At 36.7% G+C, this 21,523-nt stretch overlaps 2 protein-coding genes and 1 long non-coding RNA gene across 7 annotated transcripts; 1 reads left to right on the top strand and 2 right to left on the bottom strand.

Annotated features, from left to right (window-relative positions):
- Nucleotides 1-1,282: 1,282 nt before the first annotated feature.
- On the bottom strand, nt 1,283-6,580 carry LOC126830708 (uncharacterized). 2 transcript variants are annotated; one of them, XR_008789135.1, is made up of 3 exons: nt 6,497-6,580; nt 1,674-2,703; nt 1,283-1,603 (listed from the first exon to the last, which is right to left on the bottom strand). It is a non-coding gene; the product is annotated as an uncharacterized LOC126830708 (long non-coding RNA). The 2 variants fall into 2 exon arrangements; XR_008789134.1 differs by having other exon boundaries at nt 1,283-2,703.
- A 5,292-nt stretch (nt 6,581-11,872) lies between these two features.
- LOC126830703 (integrin beta-1-binding protein 1) lies at nt 11,873-21,450 on the bottom strand. 4 transcript variants are annotated; one of them, XM_050561123.2, is made up of 2 exons: nt 21,218-21,450; nt 11,873-13,457 (listed from the first exon to the last, which is right to left on the bottom strand). In XM_050561123.2, exon 2 carries the CDS (start codon nt 13,415-13,417, stop codon nt 12,863-12,865), a length of 555 nt encoding a protein of 184 aa, XP_050417080.1. In that variant the 5' UTR covers nt 13,418-13,457; nt 21,218-21,450; the 3' UTR covers nt 11,873-12,862. The 4 variants fall into 4 exon arrangements, with proteins under 4 accessions (XP_050417080.1, XP_050417078.1, XP_050417077.1 ...); XM_050561121.2 differs by lacking the exon at nt 21,218-21,450 and adding an exon at nt 21,125-21,143; XM_050561120.2 differs by lacking the exon at nt 21,218-21,450 and adding an exon at nt 14,163-14,242.
- On the top strand, nt 14,316-17,790 carry LOC126830705 (cilia- and flagella-associated protein HOATZ). Its single transcript, XM_050561124.2, has 4 exons — nt 14,316-14,545; nt 15,200-15,238; nt 15,882-16,012; nt 17,438-17,790. The coding sequence occupies exons 1-4, from the start codon at nt 14,350-14,352 to the stop codon at nt 17,603-17,605; spliced, it is 534 nt and encodes a 177-aa protein (XP_050417081.1). The 5' UTR covers nt 14,316-14,349; the 3' UTR covers nt 17,606-17,790.
- Nucleotides 21,451-21,523: the final 73 nt, after the last annotated feature.

The following is a 21,523-nucleotide window of genomic DNA, read 5'->3' as shown; positions in this document are numbered from 1 at the left end:
ATACAATTAATTGATACTAAAACAACATACAGACTGAAGTGGAGCATCAAGTACACGCGACACAACCAGGACAATTCGGACATCATGGTATATCTGTTTCATTACTTTACTTGCGCATTGGGTTCATTAGTATTTAACGTCCACTTAATTTACAACAAACAAATCGATTTGATAATTTAACACAAACAAATAGTTTCGGTTTTTAACAAGAACAAATCGTTTAATTTGGTTATTTAACAGTAACACAAACAATTATTTTGGTATTTAAAACAAACAACTCCTTTAATTGGTCACAATGAATTCAGATACAGTGGTTTAAAATGAGACCTGATAGGTGACGTCAATAACTAAGTTTATTTGCAGGCACCTAATTAATCCAATTCTAGCTGTCGCCCATTTGAAGGTAACGATCTTCGATCCACTAAACAGAACTTATATTAAAAGAACTTGATAACCGTGTCGTGTTACACCAATCTGTTACGTCTTTGATATTTTGTTTCGAACGAGCTAATCAAAGTTAATAAATATAAAAGGTTGAAACCGGTTCTGTGTCCGATATCCTCGAGTTATTGCCCAGTCATAAACAAAGGTTGCAATTGAGGAGGCCGAGATTTCAATGGTTGGTAATATCGTCAAGTGGAGTGTGGCACGAAAATTTCGGGAACGTTTTTCATTCGTAACCGAGCAGGGGGATCCGCCCCTGTGTAGATACTAGATACTGTCCATAAAGTATATTATTACAACGAAGGGGGTTGCTTAATGAATAGTTTAACGCGAGTACGTTAGATGACAAGGGTTTGTCAAGTAGCGTGATTTCGATTCCCCGCTTGTAAGCGACGAGTAGAGTCGCCTGTCTAGCTTCGTAGGTTACCTCCCATAGCTGAAAGATACGCACAACTATTCAAATCAAAATTGAACCATATGTTATTCACGAAATACTCTTTGTGCTATGAAGGAAATTTTGGCCGGGCAGCGGCACTATGGTCTACTCTTATTTCTAATTCCAACTGCCAAGAAATCTTTTACGTGCACGCCAATGTATACACGGGACCTCGGTTTTTCGTCCCACCCGAACGACTAGACAGCTGTCCTTGTCAGGCCCTCCGCCCTGCAACATTGACAAGGGGAAACCACGTCGTAAAATCGAAATGAACTTTCTCGGCTAATGCAAGGATCGAACACGTGACTTCCAGGCTAGCGAGCCAACGTCTTACCCACTTAGCCACCGTAACTCCCACATACAAACATACAACGAGAGATTATATCTTTTGCAACAAGTATATATTAGAAACTGTTTTATTACTGTAACAAAGTATATATCAGAATCTGTGTATGGAATATATATAAACTGAAATTAATTCTTCGGATTGTAATGGACCATCTTCAACGATCTGTAATGGAAGACACGTTATCTTATTTTATGAGTACAGTACACATTATACATAGACCTTGGAATAACGATCGCATTTAATATATTTAAATTATGATTTATTAGCCTTCCGTTCCCTATAAATGTATAATATTTGAACACTATCAATGTATAATATTTGAACACTATCAATGTATAATATTTGAACACTATCAATGTATAATATTTGAACACCTAAATAGACATTATGTAAGATTTAGATAGAGAGTTGTCCGTTCCCTATCAATGTATAATATTTGAACACCTAAAAATGCATTATGTAAGATTTAGATATAGAGTTGTCTGTTCTTGCAAAAATAGTTCATAAATAGACAATGAAAAATAAATATATTGAAAATTTCATTCAATTAACTTTATTCTGGGCGAAGTTCTAAGTGTTTGAAGTTTATACACCATGTTGTGCAGACTGTTTATTATCGTAGCAATGGTACTTGACAATCGAGACTGGGTGTCGATTATCTATTTTATCGTTACAATTTTTATTCGGCGGTTGTTCAAATACATTTCAATCAGGGTCACTCTATGGTCTAGAGAGTTGATTATAGAATTGTCATATGAATAAATGTCTAATTGTAAGTGCAGGGGAGATTGCACCACCCACAAACAGTTGGTTAGAATAAATAAGATCCTGTAGGTAGGCGGACACCAAGTTTTTACGCTGTTAATAGGTTAAGTACACAAGCTGCGCAAGACAGTTTATCCATTGCATGCCATTAGCATAGAATACAATTCGTTCAAAATAATTTCCGGGTCTTTTTCAACTGTCGATTTTATTATTATTCTTCAATAATTGTTAATATAAGATTTGAAGCCAAAATAAAGACCTTTAAAAGGCATAATGCGTCTTTAATATAAATATATAAACACAATATAGTAAGTATAATTATACATTCCAATAGGATGTGTGTATTTCTCGTGTGAATTAGATCTTTGGATTTACGTTCCAAAAATATTTTTACATCTAAGGATTTAGGATTATGAGATTAATCATAATACTAAGCAACTAACCCAAGTTGTTTCCTTTTGCAAAACAAAGGATTATCCTCTGGGAAAGGGTATGGGCAACCTGGGCAGCCTGGGCAGCCTGGGCAGTCTGGGCAGCCTGGGCAGCCTGCGCGGCCTGGGCAACCTGGGTGGCCTGCGCGGCCTGGGCAACCTGGGTGGCCTGGGCCGTCTGGGTGGCCTGGGTGGCCTGGGCGGTCTGGCTGGCTTGAGTGGCCTGGTCGGCCTGGTCTGCCTGGGCGCCCCGGGCCTGGTTCTTCCTCTGAGCCAACCTGAAACAAAAATTTTCAAACATGAACAACACATAGACGAATATTTGTCAGGCGAAAGGCTTTATACAAGTAAGGATTGAATTAGTACTTGCATATTACGTTTTAATTAATGAAGAAAAAACATAATCACTACTCTTAAAATTCGAAACGTAAATTATCTCTGTGGCACGTTTCCACAGACACAAGGAAAACAGGATTTACAATTTGGATGTCTACGAGCTAAAATGAAATACAAGAAAGAAATTTGTGTCAAATTCCGCAATTTGTCTTACGGAAATTGGCAGCCCAAACTGATTATAACTAATGGTTCCTAAGCTATGGCGCATACAATTGCGACGATTTCGGCTATTATAAATGTGTCCATCAGTTTGCAAGGGACCATGTAAGCAGTTTGACGATGGTTTCTTTAGTCCCGAAATGACCTAGTTTGTGTCGAGTATACGTTAAACCCCATTCTCTCTCTCACACGTTGGTTTCTTATCGAAATGAAATGAACAGGGGTTTAACGTCCTACTGTTCTGCTCCTAACCTGGGCTAATGAAGACGAGCATACGCCATACAGTGTGCTATGAGGGAAATTTTGACCGGGCAGCGGCACTATGGCTTACTCTTATATCGAATTCCAACTGCCAAGGGATCTTTTACGTGCACGCCAATGTGTACACGGGACCTCGGTTTTCGTCCCATCCGAACGACTAGACAGCTGTCCTTGTCAGGCCCTCCGCCCTGCATCACTGACAAGGGGAAACCACGCCGGAAATTCGGGATGAACTTTCTCGGCCAATGCAGGGATCGAACACCCGACCAGCGTCTTTCCCACTTAGCCACGTGATGGTTTCTGATCGAAGGGACCCCTGTGAAGATATTTGTAGTTGACTACCTATGAATACGACGGGCTAATTTCGGGAGAGCCGAAAATACAAAAACGGTTTCAAATAGAGTTTCGCAGACATTGTTGACGAGGTGACCTATGTAATATGTCATTTTAAAGGTTTTATTGGTGACCGGGACCATTTGAGATAGTGTCCAGTTGATTCAGTATGGCGACCAAAATCAAAGGTGACGGCAGCAGTTGGCGCGAAAGGTATTTGTTCTATACCAGTACGTATTACATGCACGTATTATATGTCAATGTCATTTTGAGGTGGGATGGGGGGGATTACCGGTATCAGGGTGTCTTGTGTCACTTGTCTTCAATCAGCATTGTGGATCAAAAGAATTCGGGGACATTAGTATATTAATTTCAGGAATCATTAACGAGCTAAACAATCTCAATGTGACGTCATTAAACCCCGGCTAGACTTACTTCACCATCATCAAGAACCTATTGCATTAGCCAAAATGGTATGTTAAAAATATTAAAAATGGGTCATTGATAAAGACAACAGTGTCTTCAGAACCACCCGCAAGTAGAATCGAATGGAACGAGGTGCCGATTCTAACATCCAACCAACAGAATAAGAAAACCAGAACATCCTAGAAGCTATTAACATTAGAAGACATTCACCAGAACTGAACGGGGACACGGGGCTTGACATTTCAAGGGCATATGATCATGTTATCAGGATGAATAATACAACTTAAAAGGTCATAATCCCTTATTTCAACGGCTTTTCTCTAAAAGTATTATAAACAGTCTGCATTACTTAATACAATATCCTTTTACTGTTTTCTCACAATTAGCCTGCCCAACCTATTCATGTTTAATCACCTTATATCCAGACTATGTTGCTGGGGTTTTTTTTTTATTGTACCGACTTTAGTAATGATGATCGAGGCTAGGCTTAAAATTCAATGCCTAATATCTCGGTTCAGAGAGAACCAATTTGACTGAACTTTTCAACATATTCTATTAACATTATCTATTTTTTAACTATTATAGTAAGAACAATCAACTCTTTATCTAATCTCCCATAATGTAACTTTAATGAAAAGGGATGATTGGCTATTTGAATCATGATCAACTTTCTGTTGGAAAGTCGGTAGTCTAAGAATTTAATCGAAATATAAGCCATGCCCAAGTGCAAGTACACTGCAGATTTATTGAATGCGGTATGCATATGCGACTTGAATTTACAGACAAATAACACCAAATTACAACCCCAGTCTTTAGAATTGTGTAGAGCTATTTTTTAAAAAAAATTTTTTTTTTTTTTTTGCAATGAATGTTCACCTCGGCTAGTTGGTCAAATTCAAGATTAACGGAAAGATCATTAGGCCGACCCTCTTCACAACCCTACGTTCATTCTAATTACTTTTCAAGAAATACTTATTTCAATGATTTTGACCAATCGGTTACTAAGCTATTGTCAATTGAATTTTTGATGGCCACATCCATAAGAGTGGCAATCACCCAAACGGAATGAAGCACCCATAATAGCCGAAATCGCCCAAACGGAATGAAGCACCGGTAATAGTCGAAATCGCCCGAACGGAATAAACCACCCATAATAGTCGAAATCGCCCAAACGGAATGAGACATCTATAATAGTCAAAAGCTCTCAAACGGAATGAACCACCCATAATAGTTCAAATGCCAAAACGGTATGAGTCATCATCGTCAAACGGAATTAGCAATATCTCGGGAATTGGTCAATCAAGCTAACATTTGGAATATATAAACCAATTTTCAGCAAACTAGAAGGTGGTACGGCTTGCTTTTTTCTTTTATTGGGGACAATTTGTCACAGAATGACCCAATACTAATATGCCCCAATCCCCACTCGACCTGTGTGTGCCTGACGCTATTCGAAATAAGAATAGGTCGTAGCACCGCTATCCGAACAAAAATTACCACACATGGCTCACGAATTTAAGTTTGAGTACAACTCAAGTGAAAAATAGTTATATCGTCCTTACATCGCCCTTGATTGTGAAATTTTAATGATACATGCTGGGTGCTCAACAGGGGGTCGATTTTTTTGCCGAGTGGGTCGGTGTTTTCAGGAAAATGAGCCGGTTTGCCGGAGTCTCTTACACAGTCAATCAAACCAAAATGAGGCCTACAAATCAATATTCAACTGAGTCATTTAAAAGTTACATAATTATTTTACACTGTCCCCATGACGTCGGCATTTAGTGAACGTTCCTTTTCTAAGTTTTAGTTGGTAAAATCCACCCTGCGATCTGTGATGAAGCAGGGCTGATTGGAGGACTTGCTAATTCTCTCCTTAGAAAAGGACCTCATTGCACTGATGCAATTGACCTTTGCAAGATCGCCAGTAAATGGGTTAAGCTGCCCAAAACGAAGTATCAGACTAAAAAGTATCCTGGACTTATAGATTAGTATATATAATTTCTATTTATATTTATATCTGAGCCCACAGACCTGGCGATAGTGTCGGTTGGCAATATTCAGACTGCCGTTAATCAACCCGGGCTGTCTATCTTTGTGCCTAAGAATTCATCCATTGCCTTATGTCATAATGAATTGGGGCTACAGTCCATGAGTGTTGTTATAAAAGTTCTTATGGTTAAGTAAAGGTTCAAGTTACTCCGCGGTGCTCATGAGGAAACTACATTGCCCAGTACATATAAGTAGAAAGTGGACATCTTACATTACGTTTAAATGATGATGATCACTGTCTGTCTTTTCGTACTCTGTTTTGGAAATAAAGATTTTGAGATTATGCGGACGAATTTTCCTTTGTTGTTGTGGCGAATTTCGCTTCAAGATGGGGGCGGGGTTTTATTTTTATGGTGGGCAGATTTGATTTTCTAATGATGATCGCCCCCCCCCCCCCCCTCCCGCCTGGAAAATATATTTGTGCTCCCTTAGATATATGGTACTTACCGTCTGTATCTGTAACTACTAACAGTAGCAGAATCAAACAGCTCACCAGTATAAAAGTCTTCATGTTGTTTAACGAAGGTTCCCGGCCTGAATAAATGTATGGTCCTTTAACCAAGATATTTATACAGAAAGTTAATCTGCTTTGCAATTAAAAGTAAATCCTGTTACATTTTATGACGTATTGTCCCGGAAGATCGTGTCTCTCTGGTTTTTTTCTTCAAATGTAAAAAAATGACATATTAAAGCTGTATTCCTTTATGAAATGAAATGGAATTGGGGTGAACGTCCTACTTTTCTGCTCCGACTGGGCTAATGAAGACAGGAATACAAATAAAGTGTTCTATGAGGGAAATTTTTCCCGAACAGCGGCGATACGGCCTACTCTTATTTCGAATTCCGGGGGGTTGGGTGGCCGAATGGTTATCACGTGCGCGCTGTATCATAAGGCCTGTCATTTAGTCAACTGGCGTGGTTTCGATTGTACTGTGACAAGGAGTAGGGTTGCCTGTCCAACCTCGTGGATTTTCTCCTATTGCTAAAGACCCCTACGCGCAAGCATTATTGAAATAAAATTGAACCATATGTTAGTCCCGAAATTTTGTGTTTGTGTCGAGTGGACGTTAAACCCCATTTAAACCCCAGAATGCAATGCGATACTGTTTATGATATATTAATGTTGTAATTGACAAAACATGTGGATATAATATGGTACTAGTTATGATTGGGCTGTTCTTTTTAATTCTCTTAAATATGACAAATGTGTTTTATTTTTTCTGATTGACAGTAGTATGTTTATTAATTGCTACGTGTTGTCATTAAACTGCCAAAATTTGGGGATGCAATATGGTGACAGGTCACTGTAACCCGGATATTATTCAATATTGTGTATTTCTTTCACATTCGTTTAATATCAAATCTGTGTTTAAAAAATTCGTAAAAATCATTTAAAATAACCCCAAATTATCTAATTTGTACTTGTGTCCACTTTAAAATTGACTGATTAATTTCGATAATGATTGTCCAATTTACAAGTATTTAATTTCCTGAACACTGTTCAAAAATTAATCATCACTATAAAAGATACAAAACACTGCTGCACGTCTGATCACCAGAACAAGACTACGCGACCACATTACACCTGTGCTCAAATCCCTCCACTGGCTCCTCAGAAACAGACGTGTTCAATATAAGATAATCCTCCTCACTTACAAGGGCATCCATGGAATAGCTCCTAAATACCTGAGTGATCTTATACAAATCAAAAGTGGAGAAAGAACAACTCGATCAACATCAAAACACGACCTTGTTGTTCCAAAAACTTTGAAAGTGTCATGTGGTGGTAGGGCATTTTCAGTGGCAGCACCCATCCAATGGAATAAACTCCCAGCAACATTAAAAGAAGCCAGAACATTAGAGTCCTTTAAATTATCCTTGAAGACTTATTTAACTGTGAATACCAAACGTGACAGTGCAGCTCGGTGCCATCGAGTAGAACTGTTATAGATGAGAGATGAGAGGCGCTATACAAATTCATTGTTGTTGTTGTTGTTGTTGTTGTTGTTGTTGTTATACATCAATAATATATTGGGTTGTTTAACAGTGATCGAAAAACTAAACGTTTTTAACTTACACACTCATTACCAAAATTGAATGGTCAGCTTGACACAAGTACAAATTGGATGATTTTTGGTGATTTTAAACGATTTTTACGAATTTTTAAACAAAGAGTTGACAATCAATAAACATGAAAGAAATTATAGCTAAATACACAAGATTAAATAATATCCAGATTACAGTGATCTTTGGATTGTTTGTTTGGACAAATGTGTTTAACTTTCCTAGTTTACAGCTGTAGATTTATTAGCTGTAACCTGTTGTTATTATATGGACTGGTAGACATAATAAAAGGATGTGGGTGGGTAGGACAGTATGTGGTCGGGTGGGGGGATAGTAAGAGGCTTGGTTGCTCAAGGGTTCGATCCAGGTGTTGGCCGACAAAGTTCATTGGGATATTCCGACGTAGCTCCCCAATTGCCAGTGGTGTATGACGGATGGCACGGAGCAGCGTCTAGTCGTTCGGATCGGTGAAACAACCCCGATGTCGCGTGGACATGTTGGTGTGTACATAAAAGAACCATTGCCAGGTTGGAATTCAAAACAACAGTAGACGGTTCAAAATTTCGCTAAAAGCACACTACATGGTGTATGACAGTGCTCAGTGGCTCCTTTGGTGCTTAAAAGTTAGACGTCACACTCTATTTCATTTCAGACATGGTTCACCCTTTTCTGCATACTAACAATTGATAGATAACTTTTAAAGGCATTCTACACACACGCCCGTTCTGGTATGTATATTGAGCCCGTGACGTTTTAGTACACACATATAAAGATTGCGTTCAGGGCGTTCTAGTACGTACATAAAAAAAAAGATTGCGTTCATGACATTTAAAGGAGACAGTCCTACTGTTTATATAGTCAAACAAATTAAATGCAATGGGGTTTAGTGTCCTACTTTTCTGCATCAACTGTGCATATGCTATACGGTGTGCATGGTAGAAATATTGAAGGGAGAGTTGTGCTACGGCCCACATGTATAATTTTAACTGTCCAGTTTGTGCACAGTACCTCGGTTTTTGACACATCCGAACGAATAGACACTGTAATTACCAGGCCCTTTGTGATGCGTCAATGAAAGGGGAAAACCGTGCCGAAAAACCAAGAGCAACTTTCTCGGCCAACCCGAGACCTCCAAGTTAGCGAGCCAGTGTTTGATTCAGCCATTGGGGCTCCTATTCGAAACCACGCCAGTTGACTCAATGACAGGCCTTATAATACAGCACGCACGTGTTAACCATTCGACCATCCTTTTTTCGAAGATCCTCTCCGCAAAGAAGAGCAACAGCAGTTTTGATGATATTACTCAATATGCGCGTGCTGAGTGCACAACTTTGCCCGAGCTTGGGTGTTCATCTAACCCTTAACCAATTCTATGCTGACCGTATTCAATGCTCACACTAACGACAACGATTGGACCAAATCATCACCCATCAGTATTCCCGATAATACCCAAGTTATTGCCGTAAAATGTGTGGATATGGGTGTTGTTGGTGGCATCAAATTGGCATTGAGTAATGGCATCAAAACTGACACAACATGGAAATGTTCTGCTAAACATTAAGATGGCTGGGAAACACCCAATCTGATTAAAATACAGATCTATATTTCGTTTCGTTTCTTATGCTTTCGATGGCCTACACTACATGAAGATCTGACCAGTTGTACTTGGAGGTCGCGTCAGGTTCATATGAACGTACGGCTTTTCACCTATGACTTCAAACATTGATAAATCAATCATTGTTGACGTTTCGAGGGGTTTACCCACAGTTCCGTGCAGAGCACGCCAAGAACTAGCCGTAACAGACCGTTTCATTGGCTAATTCCTCACATCAACTAGAATAGACCAGAGGCTCAGTGCGGAAGGGTGGGGGGGGGTCCACCAAATGGGCACAAAATCATACCCAACTTTTCTAGAGTAAAATTTTGCGTAGAATACGATGCCGGGTGGTAATCAGTCCGCCACTGTGGCTTTTTCGAGATATTTGGGGTCAAAGGTCAAATTTTGCGTACAATTTGACCTTTTGACCTCCGGGGTCCCAAAGAACAAAAGTGAATTTAGCAAGTTTATCGGTCATTTTCAGTGCAAATGACCAAAAAGCTAAATTCACTTTTGTTCTTTGGGACCCCGGAGGTCAAAAGGTCAAATTATACGTGAAATTTTACTCTAGAAAAGATGGGTCTGGTTTTGTGCCCATTTGATGGACATCCCCCCGCACTGCGCAAGTGACGAACGCAAAAGGAAAACACAAATTATTCCTCTATATAACTGACTGAAGTGACCGATGATAACAGATACATGGGCGAATTTCTGCTCACTAATAATTCATTGGAAGACCAAAAGTTGTTGTGTGAGACTGTGAAAGGATATCTGACAATATATAAAAGAAATTGACTGTCATTAGATAATAGAACATGAGAGAAAAATATAAAAGTCTGTGCATTACCATTTTTTTATAAGTATAGAATGAATAAACACACGTGAATGAACGGCAGGGTTGCCGACAACCAGTATCGCAGCGCAATTTGCGAAACATATTTTGTCCGTTGCTAATCAAAAATTAAAATCTAAAGTTTTTGATTCGCAGTAACTGCGAATCATTAATATGCCTGTCATTTTGGATATTGACACAAGGATAATCCACATTTGAAGACTAGAAAGCTTTCTCAACAATTTCAACGAGTATAAAATGTTGAATAAAATTTTATAAACAAAACTGAATTCTCCGTGTGACATTTTCTTCTCGAACTACCCAGACACAATTCATTATACGGTACTATATAATACAGGGACATAACTCTATGAATAGGGACTATTAAACCGGAAACAGGGAATCAAGTAGTACCACTCACGTTGCGAGACATCAAGTAATTATATGATATTTTGAAAGAAATAAATCCAGTGTATCCTCTACGTATTGTAAATAAAATATAAAAAAATAAATGTTAACGTATTGTAAAATGATAAATCAAAGTAAAAATTCCCGTAAAATATCACGTGTGTCTAGTCAATCGAGGTGCGCCCGATTGAACAAGAAAAGCAATACACGATAAAAAGCAGACGAAATTGTTTTCTAACGAAGATTTCTAACGTACAAAAAATAACAATTAAAATGATTGGGGCTTCGGAAGTCACTGTAAAGAATTGGCTTCAGACATAAGACCTAACTAAATGTCTACATCACATTCACAAACTGTCACAAGTACTTGTGGCAGTCCTAAAAAAATCTAAGATTAGTAAGAATGGAATCTAATCATATTTGTTATGAACTAAAGTAATATCTTGTTATTTAGGTGTTTTATGTTGAAACTGAAAAACTGCTAATCAATTTTTAAATTTGCTAATCAAATTTGGCAAAATTGGACTTTTTGATTAGCAGTGCTGCTAATCAACCGTGAAAAATTACCGACAGCCCTGATGAACGGACTGTTTCTATTTTTCTCGTGTTCTCTTATCTAATGACATTCAATTACTTTTTTCTGAATTGTCAGATATACTTCATCATACTGTGAATATCTTTAAATATGGTACTAAAAGAAAATAAACCATTTTTAGACAGATATTTCTCTAGGAGATTCAACATTCACAATATTGTAGTTTGCACAGGATTCAAAATTCCGCAAATGCCGACCAGCGTCCTTAAAACTATATTGCTATGCTTCAGTGATTGTTGAAATCTTTGTGTAGGCCAGCTACATGTATATGTACACTGATAATTAATATTACCTGGTAGTAGAAAGGGGTATTAAATAATCACTTGATGAAAGCAATATTGTATTATTGGAATCTAATCTCAGAGTAAATTCAATTCACTTTATTTATTTCTTCAAGTGTCCAGCCTCAATGTACAGGTATGTTATAGTGGTCACTTGAAATTTTTCATTTATTTTTCAGGTATTGTAAGTCATTATTTGATTGCTACTTGAATATTCGATTCACTTCAAATGTCCAATTTTTTACTTGCTATTGGTGCAATTTTAGAAATTGTGAATCTTTCAAATCATTTTATCTTTATCTGTTTGTTTATTATTTATGAATATTAGTTGATTTAACTACAGGTACATTAACAGTTGATTTAACTACCAGTACCAGTTGATTTAACTACCAGTACATTAACAGTTGATTTAACTACAGGTACATTAACAGTTGATTTAACTACCAGTACCGGTTGATTTAACTACCAGTACCAGCTGATTTAACTACCAGTACATTAACAGCTGATTTAACTACCAGTACATTAACAGTTGATTTAACTACCAGTATATTAACAGCTGATTTAACTACCGGTACATTAACAGTTGATTTAACTACTGGTACATTAACAGTTGTTTAACTACTGGAATAACAATTGATTTAACTACCAGTACATTAACAGTTGATTTATCTACCAGTACATTAACAGTCGATTGAACTACCGGTACAGTAACAGTCGATTTAACTACCAGTACATTAACAGTTGATTTAACTACCAGTACATTAACAGTTGATTTAACTTCCAGTACATTAACAGTTGATTTAACTACCAAGTACATCTACATGTATTAACAGTTGATTACCATCAATGGATAGGCTACTAAAGAAAATGTTTGAATAGACTTGAAAAAACATTTGAAAATAAATATTTGAATGAGGCCTGTGAGTCAATTATGTAGAAATTTTAAGTAAGTCCATGTTGTATGCATTCTTTTTCTTCTCAGTATGTTAGGCATTGTTCCTATTGATCCAAAATCAAGCACTGTAGCTTACCACAGCTATATTTTAGCTATAGCATCAAATATCTGCTTCACACACATGCAGATTGATTTAGCTTGTTCTTCAGAATGACACTGAAACACATAACACTGATAAACGGTCTTGCCTACTTGTCCAATCTTTAACGCTAAATTCTGTCGGCCAAAACCATCTTCATAATTCACAAGTTGGCAAATCGTGTGTAATGGATGCCTTTGTAATACATCTTGTCCGTTCACATCTAGAACTTTGATACCATGGCGACTGATGTGAATGTTGACTTCATCCGAGTCTTTTGTTGAAATCGGCAATTTTCCTTCGATTTGTGCTTCTTCTATTCGATCAACAAGTTGGGCTTCTGCATCCCGTTTTTTAGAATTCAATGTATTGATTTCCTGAACCTGTCCTATATAAGAAACTTTGAAGTGAATTTTACGATGCAGAATCTTCCCATTAGCGTCCTTAACATCCTTGCTACTCGATAAATTTTCATTACTTGATGCCCCTGAACTATCCACTGATTCCCGACTAATGCTCTGTTGGGTTTTGTTCTTATTTTTCTTATAATTAAACATAATGAAGTTTATAGTATCTAATCCATGTATTGATCATTCACTGAAAGAACAGAAAAAAAGTATTATTATCATAAAATGTATATTTTTTACAGCATAGTTTAATATGTAGACCTATATTTTATAACAACAAGGGAGGAAACTGGAGGACCAGAAGAAAACTCACAAGGTTGGACAGGCGACCCTACTAATTGTCACATACACAAACTGGGAATCAACACCACACGACTCAATGATATACCTTATGATCTAACAGATCTGTAGGCTAGCGCAGAAAGACCATGATCTGCATCTTGGGTCACTTAAAACTTGATACCTCATTAATCATATTCAGTCCTATAATTTTACCTCAGAATCTCACTCTGTTTATTAATGCGTACATGCTACATGTGACATCTTATACTATAAGTTTATACCAGTGTGGCTAATTAAACATACCCGCCCTAGTATAGCGACAATTACATGCATTTTGGCAGATTATTAAAAACTAGGGATCCAAGAACTTGGTAGCAATTGAGTCTATGCTTTGAACTATCTGTTAAAGTCTTCAGAAAATCTAACTGGTCCAAGGCTAGTTTAAAGATAAAACCTTTCGTTAATGAATCTTTCCAATTTTACTCTTGTTTAACACTTTGTGTGGCTGACGACTGGTTGTTAAAACTCAATTCTATATTGACATTTCTTTGCTATGTAAGTGCAGTTAGGGAAATTTAACAATCAATTAAGTTTATACCATGGTTTATTGTACCTATCTGTTCTGTAACAAAATTTTACTTTCCGTCAACATGTGAAATATACGGATTGACTACGGAACTTTAGCCAGCCATTTATGCGCATGTGTAGTAAGACTGGTTAATCGCGACACAAAATTTATCAAAGGATAATTTCAGGTCTGGAAGATCAAGAAAATTTTAGTGTTGTCGAGGTAAACAAACATGGCGGTCAGTGTTGTCGATTTTACCAGAAAATCAGAAAGAACTACGTTTTGTGATTCTTCTGAGGACGATATATCTTGTGCAAAAACTTTCTGGCAATCTGTGACACTTCTTCCTCCCATGGAATCAAGGCTTGTATCCAGTGATATAAAGCAAAGGCTTAGAACTGCCCCTTCAAGCTCTCAGCATCGACCAAGTGAGATTTTTTGTTTTATTAAAATTATTATATTTATTGTCTTCTTCAACAATATTGTAATTAGATCTGTAGGGTAGGCCCATTGATAGATAATATACTGACCACTGATACGAATGGAAGTGCTGACGATACATAATGCGGAAAAAATGTAGTTTAAAAATACCTTATTGTACCGGTATGTGATTTACTGATTAGGCCTATATAATAATAGCAAAGTCTGTAACTTGTAAGTCTATTACAATATTCAAGAAATCACAAGGGCTCAAACACCTTTTTTATGCACAGGCTTTTAATTAAACAGATTTTATATTTCTTGTATTTTAATCATAAATTTATGCATATAATTTTTTAAATGTATGTAAATTTATTATCTAGACTTTCATGTACATTTATGTTTTTGTAAAGTGCCTCAGAGCATTGTTCTGCAATACGTGGAAGGTGAGCTCTGTATAAAAAGCCTATAATTTTAATCATGACAATAATAATTGTCTTGCATTATTAACACAGAACATGTATAAAAAATTATAGTATGTGTATGCACACAATCGACGGCAAATACCGTTTTCACAAATACATGTAGCCATGTCTGGATTTCTCATTTAATATTTTTATCATTTTTCAGTTATGTTTTTTTTTTTTTTTTGTTTATTTAAGGTACCTGTTCTACATATAGAGTTCCAGACAATGATTTAGGTAACTATCGTTATTTCTTTCTGATAGTGATATGACTATCTTACAGCCAATGACATATGTATGGCACACCTACACAGTTCATTTTTTTCGAATTACTGAAGACTTAGTAGTAGACAATTCTTAATAATATGCTTTACAAATTTTCTTTTAATCACTCTAGTTTTAGTGCAAGTTGCAAATGCATTTGATCTTTATTAATTTAAAAGAACCTGGGTGTTTTAGATGTTGCATACAATTCCTATATCAATGTATCCTATTCTATATCCTATACCCTATCCTATCCTATCCTATATTATATCATGTCTTATACCCTATCCTATCCTATACCCTATATCAAATCTTATCCTATACCCTATCCTATACCCAATCCTATATCCTATCCCCTATATCATATCCTATCCTATCCTATCCTCTGTCCTATATCCTATCATAGTATACCTATACCCTGTCCTATATCCTATCATAGTATACTCTATCCTATACCCTATCCTATATTCTCTCCTATACCCTGTTCTATACCCTATCCTATACCCTATCCTATATCTTATCCTATACCCTGTCCTATATCCAGTTCTATACTCTATCCTATATCCTATCCTTTATCCTATCCTAGTGAAATTTAATATTTGTTTTATGTTTCTAGCCGTACAGGAATTTTTAACAAGGGCCAAAAATATGGTACAAATGGAGGAGTTTTTGCGATTGAGAGAGTTTGCATCAGCTCGGGATGAGGATCGTGAAATGCTTCATAAAAGAAGAAAAGAACGTAAAAAGGTGAGATGATTCTCAGGATAAAGTTTAGAGAAAAAAATGATTGAGGTTGGACCATAAACCCATAGAGGACCTCACCTACAGGAGCAAGACAGCAAGAAAAACATGTTTATAAATATAGTTTCACAGGAAAGTCAATATCGTTGACTTTTAAAAATGAAAATATTTGCCACGAACAAATCAAATCTTTATTAGTTAGTTAAAATTGTTAGTAATCAGATTGTAGTCGTTAAGTAGGTGTTATGTCACTAAGGTGTTAAAACTGTGAGTATTATGCTATATGGGTATTATAATTAGTCACACTTTTACACTAGAAGTGGCATATTTTACAGTTAGTTACACCCCAGCTATTTAATGACTACTGTATAATTTCTAACCACTTTCTATACAAACTAAACATTAGTTTAGAGTAATGATCACTTGAATGAGTTAATGACAAAATATTTCATTAATAAAGGCCTAGGTTCTTAAGACAGCGTTATTATCTTAATAGTGTTTTAATATTTTTATGTAGTTAATTGCGCAACATATTCCTGCTAGTCATACTTTCAAAAGTAGGAGATCTGCAGAAACTGGTCTAAATTGGGCCCGCAATTGCTATAGCCGGACAAAGTGTCTAATAATCAGTAATGGATTGAATTTTATCAGTATCACACAACTAAGTTAAATGATTTATTACTGCCGACATCTTTCAAAATCCTCATTCAAGCAGTGGTGTCTGACAGTAAACATTATTTCCTATTTCTTATAAACTACCAGTTGCATAGTGGATTTTTAAATTACTCTTTGTAATTGTAAGTTTGCGTTTCCTTAAAATAATAAAGCAATACTGTTACCCCAAACAAAGTATTGAAAGCACTGTTTCCATTATGGCACGATAATTACAGGGCCCTTATTCACGAAAACTTAATCTAAGATACAATCGAAATTTTAAGAAATACTGCAATTCGATTGGCTGACCAATATGCAAATTGGATATATGCAAATTGATTTTACTGGTCAGCCAATCGAATTACAGTATTTCTTAAAATTTCGATTGTATCTTAGTTTAAGTTTTCGTGAATAAGGGCCTAGGCCTATAAGGTCAGTGGTACCAGTAGACTTTATGGTTGAATGACAACAAAGGCTGAATGTTTGTATATACCACACTCATCCCAAGTCATAGGCCTACTTAAAATTGGAATATTAAATTCAAGTATGAATATTAAATTTAAAGCATGTTAAAATGAAAAACGGTGTATGGATAATTTCTAAATGTCAAATATTTTAATTGTGACATCCCAAATAACATTCACAAGCATTCTGGAAGCTTAAAATTAAAATAAAAAATTCCGACGTTGGAAATGGAAGTAAAAGTGACGTGTAGCTATGTCCTTAAATTTAAAAATTCTGATATACAAACGATTTATTGCTTTCTATTCTATACAGAGAGAAGAAATTTCAAGAAATCGTATCCCCAAAAGACCGAATCAGTCCGAAGACATAATTGTTATGGATAGTGACGAGGATAAAGGCGAGGACACGGTAACAGCCCTTAAAGACTTGGATAAATTTGACAAATTGAAGAGTAATGGCGAAGAGGTGGATTCAGACTAGTGAAATACTACAACACAAAAAGACAAATTAATAACTTTGATTGTAGAAAATATATTTTGATCATTTCTGCGCGGAATGTAGTTCGTATGACCCTGAATGTGAATGTGAAAAAACGTATGTGGAGAATATGTGATAATTGTTTTAATATAAAATGTAAATTATTTTTGTAATAAATTTTAAAGCTATACGGTTTTCGTAGATTTCCGAACAGAATCATAATGGCAATAGGAAAATGGACGTTTTAGTGCTATTCCTTGATAGTGTAACCACGATCTGCTCTCAAGAAACAACAGTCGTAAACACACAAGTTGTCTCCCGTGATCATTAGCGGATCTATATAAGCTGTGAATAGGGACGGGGGGAGGGGGGTCCAACTCTAGGGCGCCATCCACAATCCCACCCCACGATGAATGTCAACAAAGTCAAAATACTTGATATAACACTGTCCGAGCGCCTCGGTAAAACATAGATCGTATTGCCAATTATTTCAGATAGCAACGTATAATATGTAATTGAGCTTTTAATTTTTTGGGACTGGGCCTAAATTTCCCGCATTTGAGTTCATTGATCTGAGAAAATTCTCATTAACCAGAGGATAAGAAATCGGACAGAATCTCGAGACCTACATGTTAATTCCGCCTGATTTGTGAGAGTTGACAGAACATTTGTACAGTCTGTCGCCCGACGACCCACTCACTAGGACTACTACTACTGGGCGATTCACTATAACCGTGAATGTGACGGTGATAAGAGAGTATAAACCACATATCAGCAGTAGAAGAACGATGATATAATGGAATCGAGCGCCGTAGACGCGAAAAAGTTCAGACAACCACGTGTTATATTTATGTAACTGAGCTGTGATATATTTAAATGTGTAATTTGGGACCGGGTCTGAGGGGACTGTCTCACGGGGGCGCTTACTCATCTCTTGGCGGATGCCCATCTCCGTTAGACCCATATTTGGGGGGTAGAGAGAGAGAGAAATGGGGTTTAACGTCCTCTCGACACAAACTAGGTCATTTCGGGACTAACATATGATTTCATTTTTTTTCAATAATTCGCTTGTGCATAGGGGTCTTTAGCAGTGGGAGGAAACCGGAGTACCCGGAGAAAACCCACGAGGTTGGACAGACGATCCTACTCCTTGTCACGTACAACCGGGGATTCGAAACCACGCCAGTCGACTCAATGACAGACTTTATGATACAGCGCGCACACGCTAACCATTCAGCCATCCAACCCCCCACATATTTTGGTGTTGAACGTCTTACTTTTCGTCACCCATTGGATAAACGAAAAAGCAGCCCAGACTAGTGAAACAACTATCGTTTAACTGCAAATATTGTCAATAAAGTGAATCAGGCGTTGTTTTTATCAAAATTGATAGGACGTTCATAATTACAGCGCATTAGTCAAATTTAAAATGCCGGGGGGGGGGGGGGCGTTATTATCGCTTCGATTTAAAAGAGGTGGTTTGTATCCTTGTCAAGTGGGGTTATGTGCTTAATTGTAGTTGGATGTGACAGAAATGTTATAAATAGCAAAAATCAATCGTTGTTTTGAGAAGACATGTGCCGTTTTGTTGTTGGAACCCCATTGTGATTCGCATTGGGGTTTTGCCAGGTACAACTGTGCCATCTCTTATCTGGAAACAAAGTACGTAGAGTTGAGAGATGAGGTTTCTTATCGAACCCAAGTATGGTCTGGCTAAAAATACGCGACGATCGAACCTGGGACCTCTTGGTGGGTGGGCCAGCGTCAAACTCACTGCGCTACACTAATCACGTGGCAAGGAGTAGGGTCGCCTGTCCAACCTCGTGGGTTTTCTCCGGGTCCTCCGGTTTCCTCCCACTGCTAAAGACCCCTACGCGCAAGCGAATTATGTAAATTAAATTAAACCATATGTTAGTCCTGAAATGGCCTAGTTTGTGTCGAGTGGACGTTAAACCCCATCTCTCTCTCTCTCTCTCTCTCTCTTGCCACACTAATCGGGCAATTATGTTATACATTCGATGACCTAAGAAAATAATCTTTTCACTGTTGGGATGGTATTTAGCTATCGAAAAACGCAGTAACAGAGCACGAATAGTAAACAATGGCGTTTCGACAGGTATCGTTCGAGGATCGATATTCAGTTTGAACGATAAATATAATTTAAGTAAGCTTACTACCGGTCTACTATTAAAAGTTCGGGTCTATAGACAGTTTTCAACTGTCGTATTTAAAGATGCCTTCCTGTGTACACACTGTGTGATTTGATGATATATTTGGACTAAAACATATTCGAACTAATTTATCTATCAAAAGTTTGCTTCGAATCTCTCTCAAAATAGTTTAATCTCAAGAAAACTACCCCATGCCGCAAGAATCTATTTTCAGTCACCTTGTTTTTCAGGTGACTCGATTGAGTGAGAATCCATTCCAGCCTGTATTTGTTGTTATCCGGGGTACATATATATAGAAGCCTACGTAAATTATTGAATTATCCCCTGCAAACTTCTTTTTTCCGCTGTTTCATTGCATAGTCTACTTGACGTTTACGTCTCTCAATGTCCTCACAGCCGTTAGCTATTACACGTGGAACGACGTATAGGTATGCAGGCTGTCAGTTGAAGACACCCTTGTAGTTTTGTCATGTGAGCGCCCCGTGGTTTTTTTTTTTTTTTTTTTTTTTTTTTTTATAGAGAATCCAGTATCTTTCCATTATACCAAATATACCATACTTCAATTGGAAATAACTACCGTATAAATACTTTCGGGGGATTTAAACAAAAATCGACGTGAAATGTGTAAATAGAACAGCTCTTATTTGCCGAAATAAAATTCATGCCATGACGAATGGAGCTGGTACACTCACTGATAAAATTAACACATCTGATCAGCCTAATTCAACTTTATTTTACTTTTTTTTAAATCAAAGTCAAGGGAATTGTTTTTTAATGACCAATTTCAACTGGACAATACTGAAAAATTTTAGAGTTGTCAGTAACCTATGCCTTATTTTATAGAACCCATACCGTTACATGTAGAATTAATTAATGTAGGCTATTAGTAAGTCCATGACAGGCCTGTCCGTTCACATGCCCCAAGAGTAAGACAATAGATATACTATTTTAATGGCGAGAATGAAGTTATTATGTAATTAAGCACACCCAAGTATATAAAAGAAATCATGATGAATGAGGTTTGCCGAATTTATATTTAACCTTTATTTTGGCATTAATCTACCTACATTAAGTAACGATGCGCTATTTGCATTTTTAGCTAAAATATCAAATTTCCAAGGCTTAACCCATGCTAATATATACTCAGATTGATTATTTAATATTTAATTTAAGAAAACAAAATAACCCAATTTCATTTTTACCTAAATCAAACGTTTACTTCGCATATAGTCGTTTTTGGTGCCCATAACGGTCTAAACCCGTAAAACGTCTTACTTCTTGCGAAATTGGGAGTTAATTAAAGAGATAAAAAATAACAATAGGATTAGTATGATTGTTTTACATCTCTAACCTCCTTAAATGAAGAAAGCAGTTTGGGGGAATATTTATATATTTGTTGTACTTGTATATTTATGTATTTGTTATATTTATAATACATGTTTACAATCTGTATTCTACTCAGGTACATCCAATTCGTCTTGCTTGAGTCGCCTTCTTAATCTTAGTTCCATTCGGTCTTCAGTTCTGTTATACTTATATGTTGTTCTGAAATACTTATATAAATAGCTATAGGTTCATTTTTTTAGTTGAAATAGATGGATTGGAATATTGAATTACATCTATAACAGTGTTACATTTATAGCTTATTTTGTCTCTACCAGTGAATTATTATGTGGAGACTCATTTCCATAATTTTGGCTAATGAGTAATTGATGGTGTCAAGTGATAATCGTATATATGCAGAAGTGGG

Source organism: Patella vulgata, chromosome 8, assembly GCF_932274485.2.
Source record: "Patella vulgata chromosome 8, xgPatVulg1.2, whole genome shotgun sequence".
NCBI classification, from domain to species: domain Eukaryota; kingdom Metazoa; phylum Mollusca; class Gastropoda; family Patellidae; genus Patella; species Patella vulgata.
This window is presented reverse-complemented; position numbering and strand designations above follow the sequence as displayed.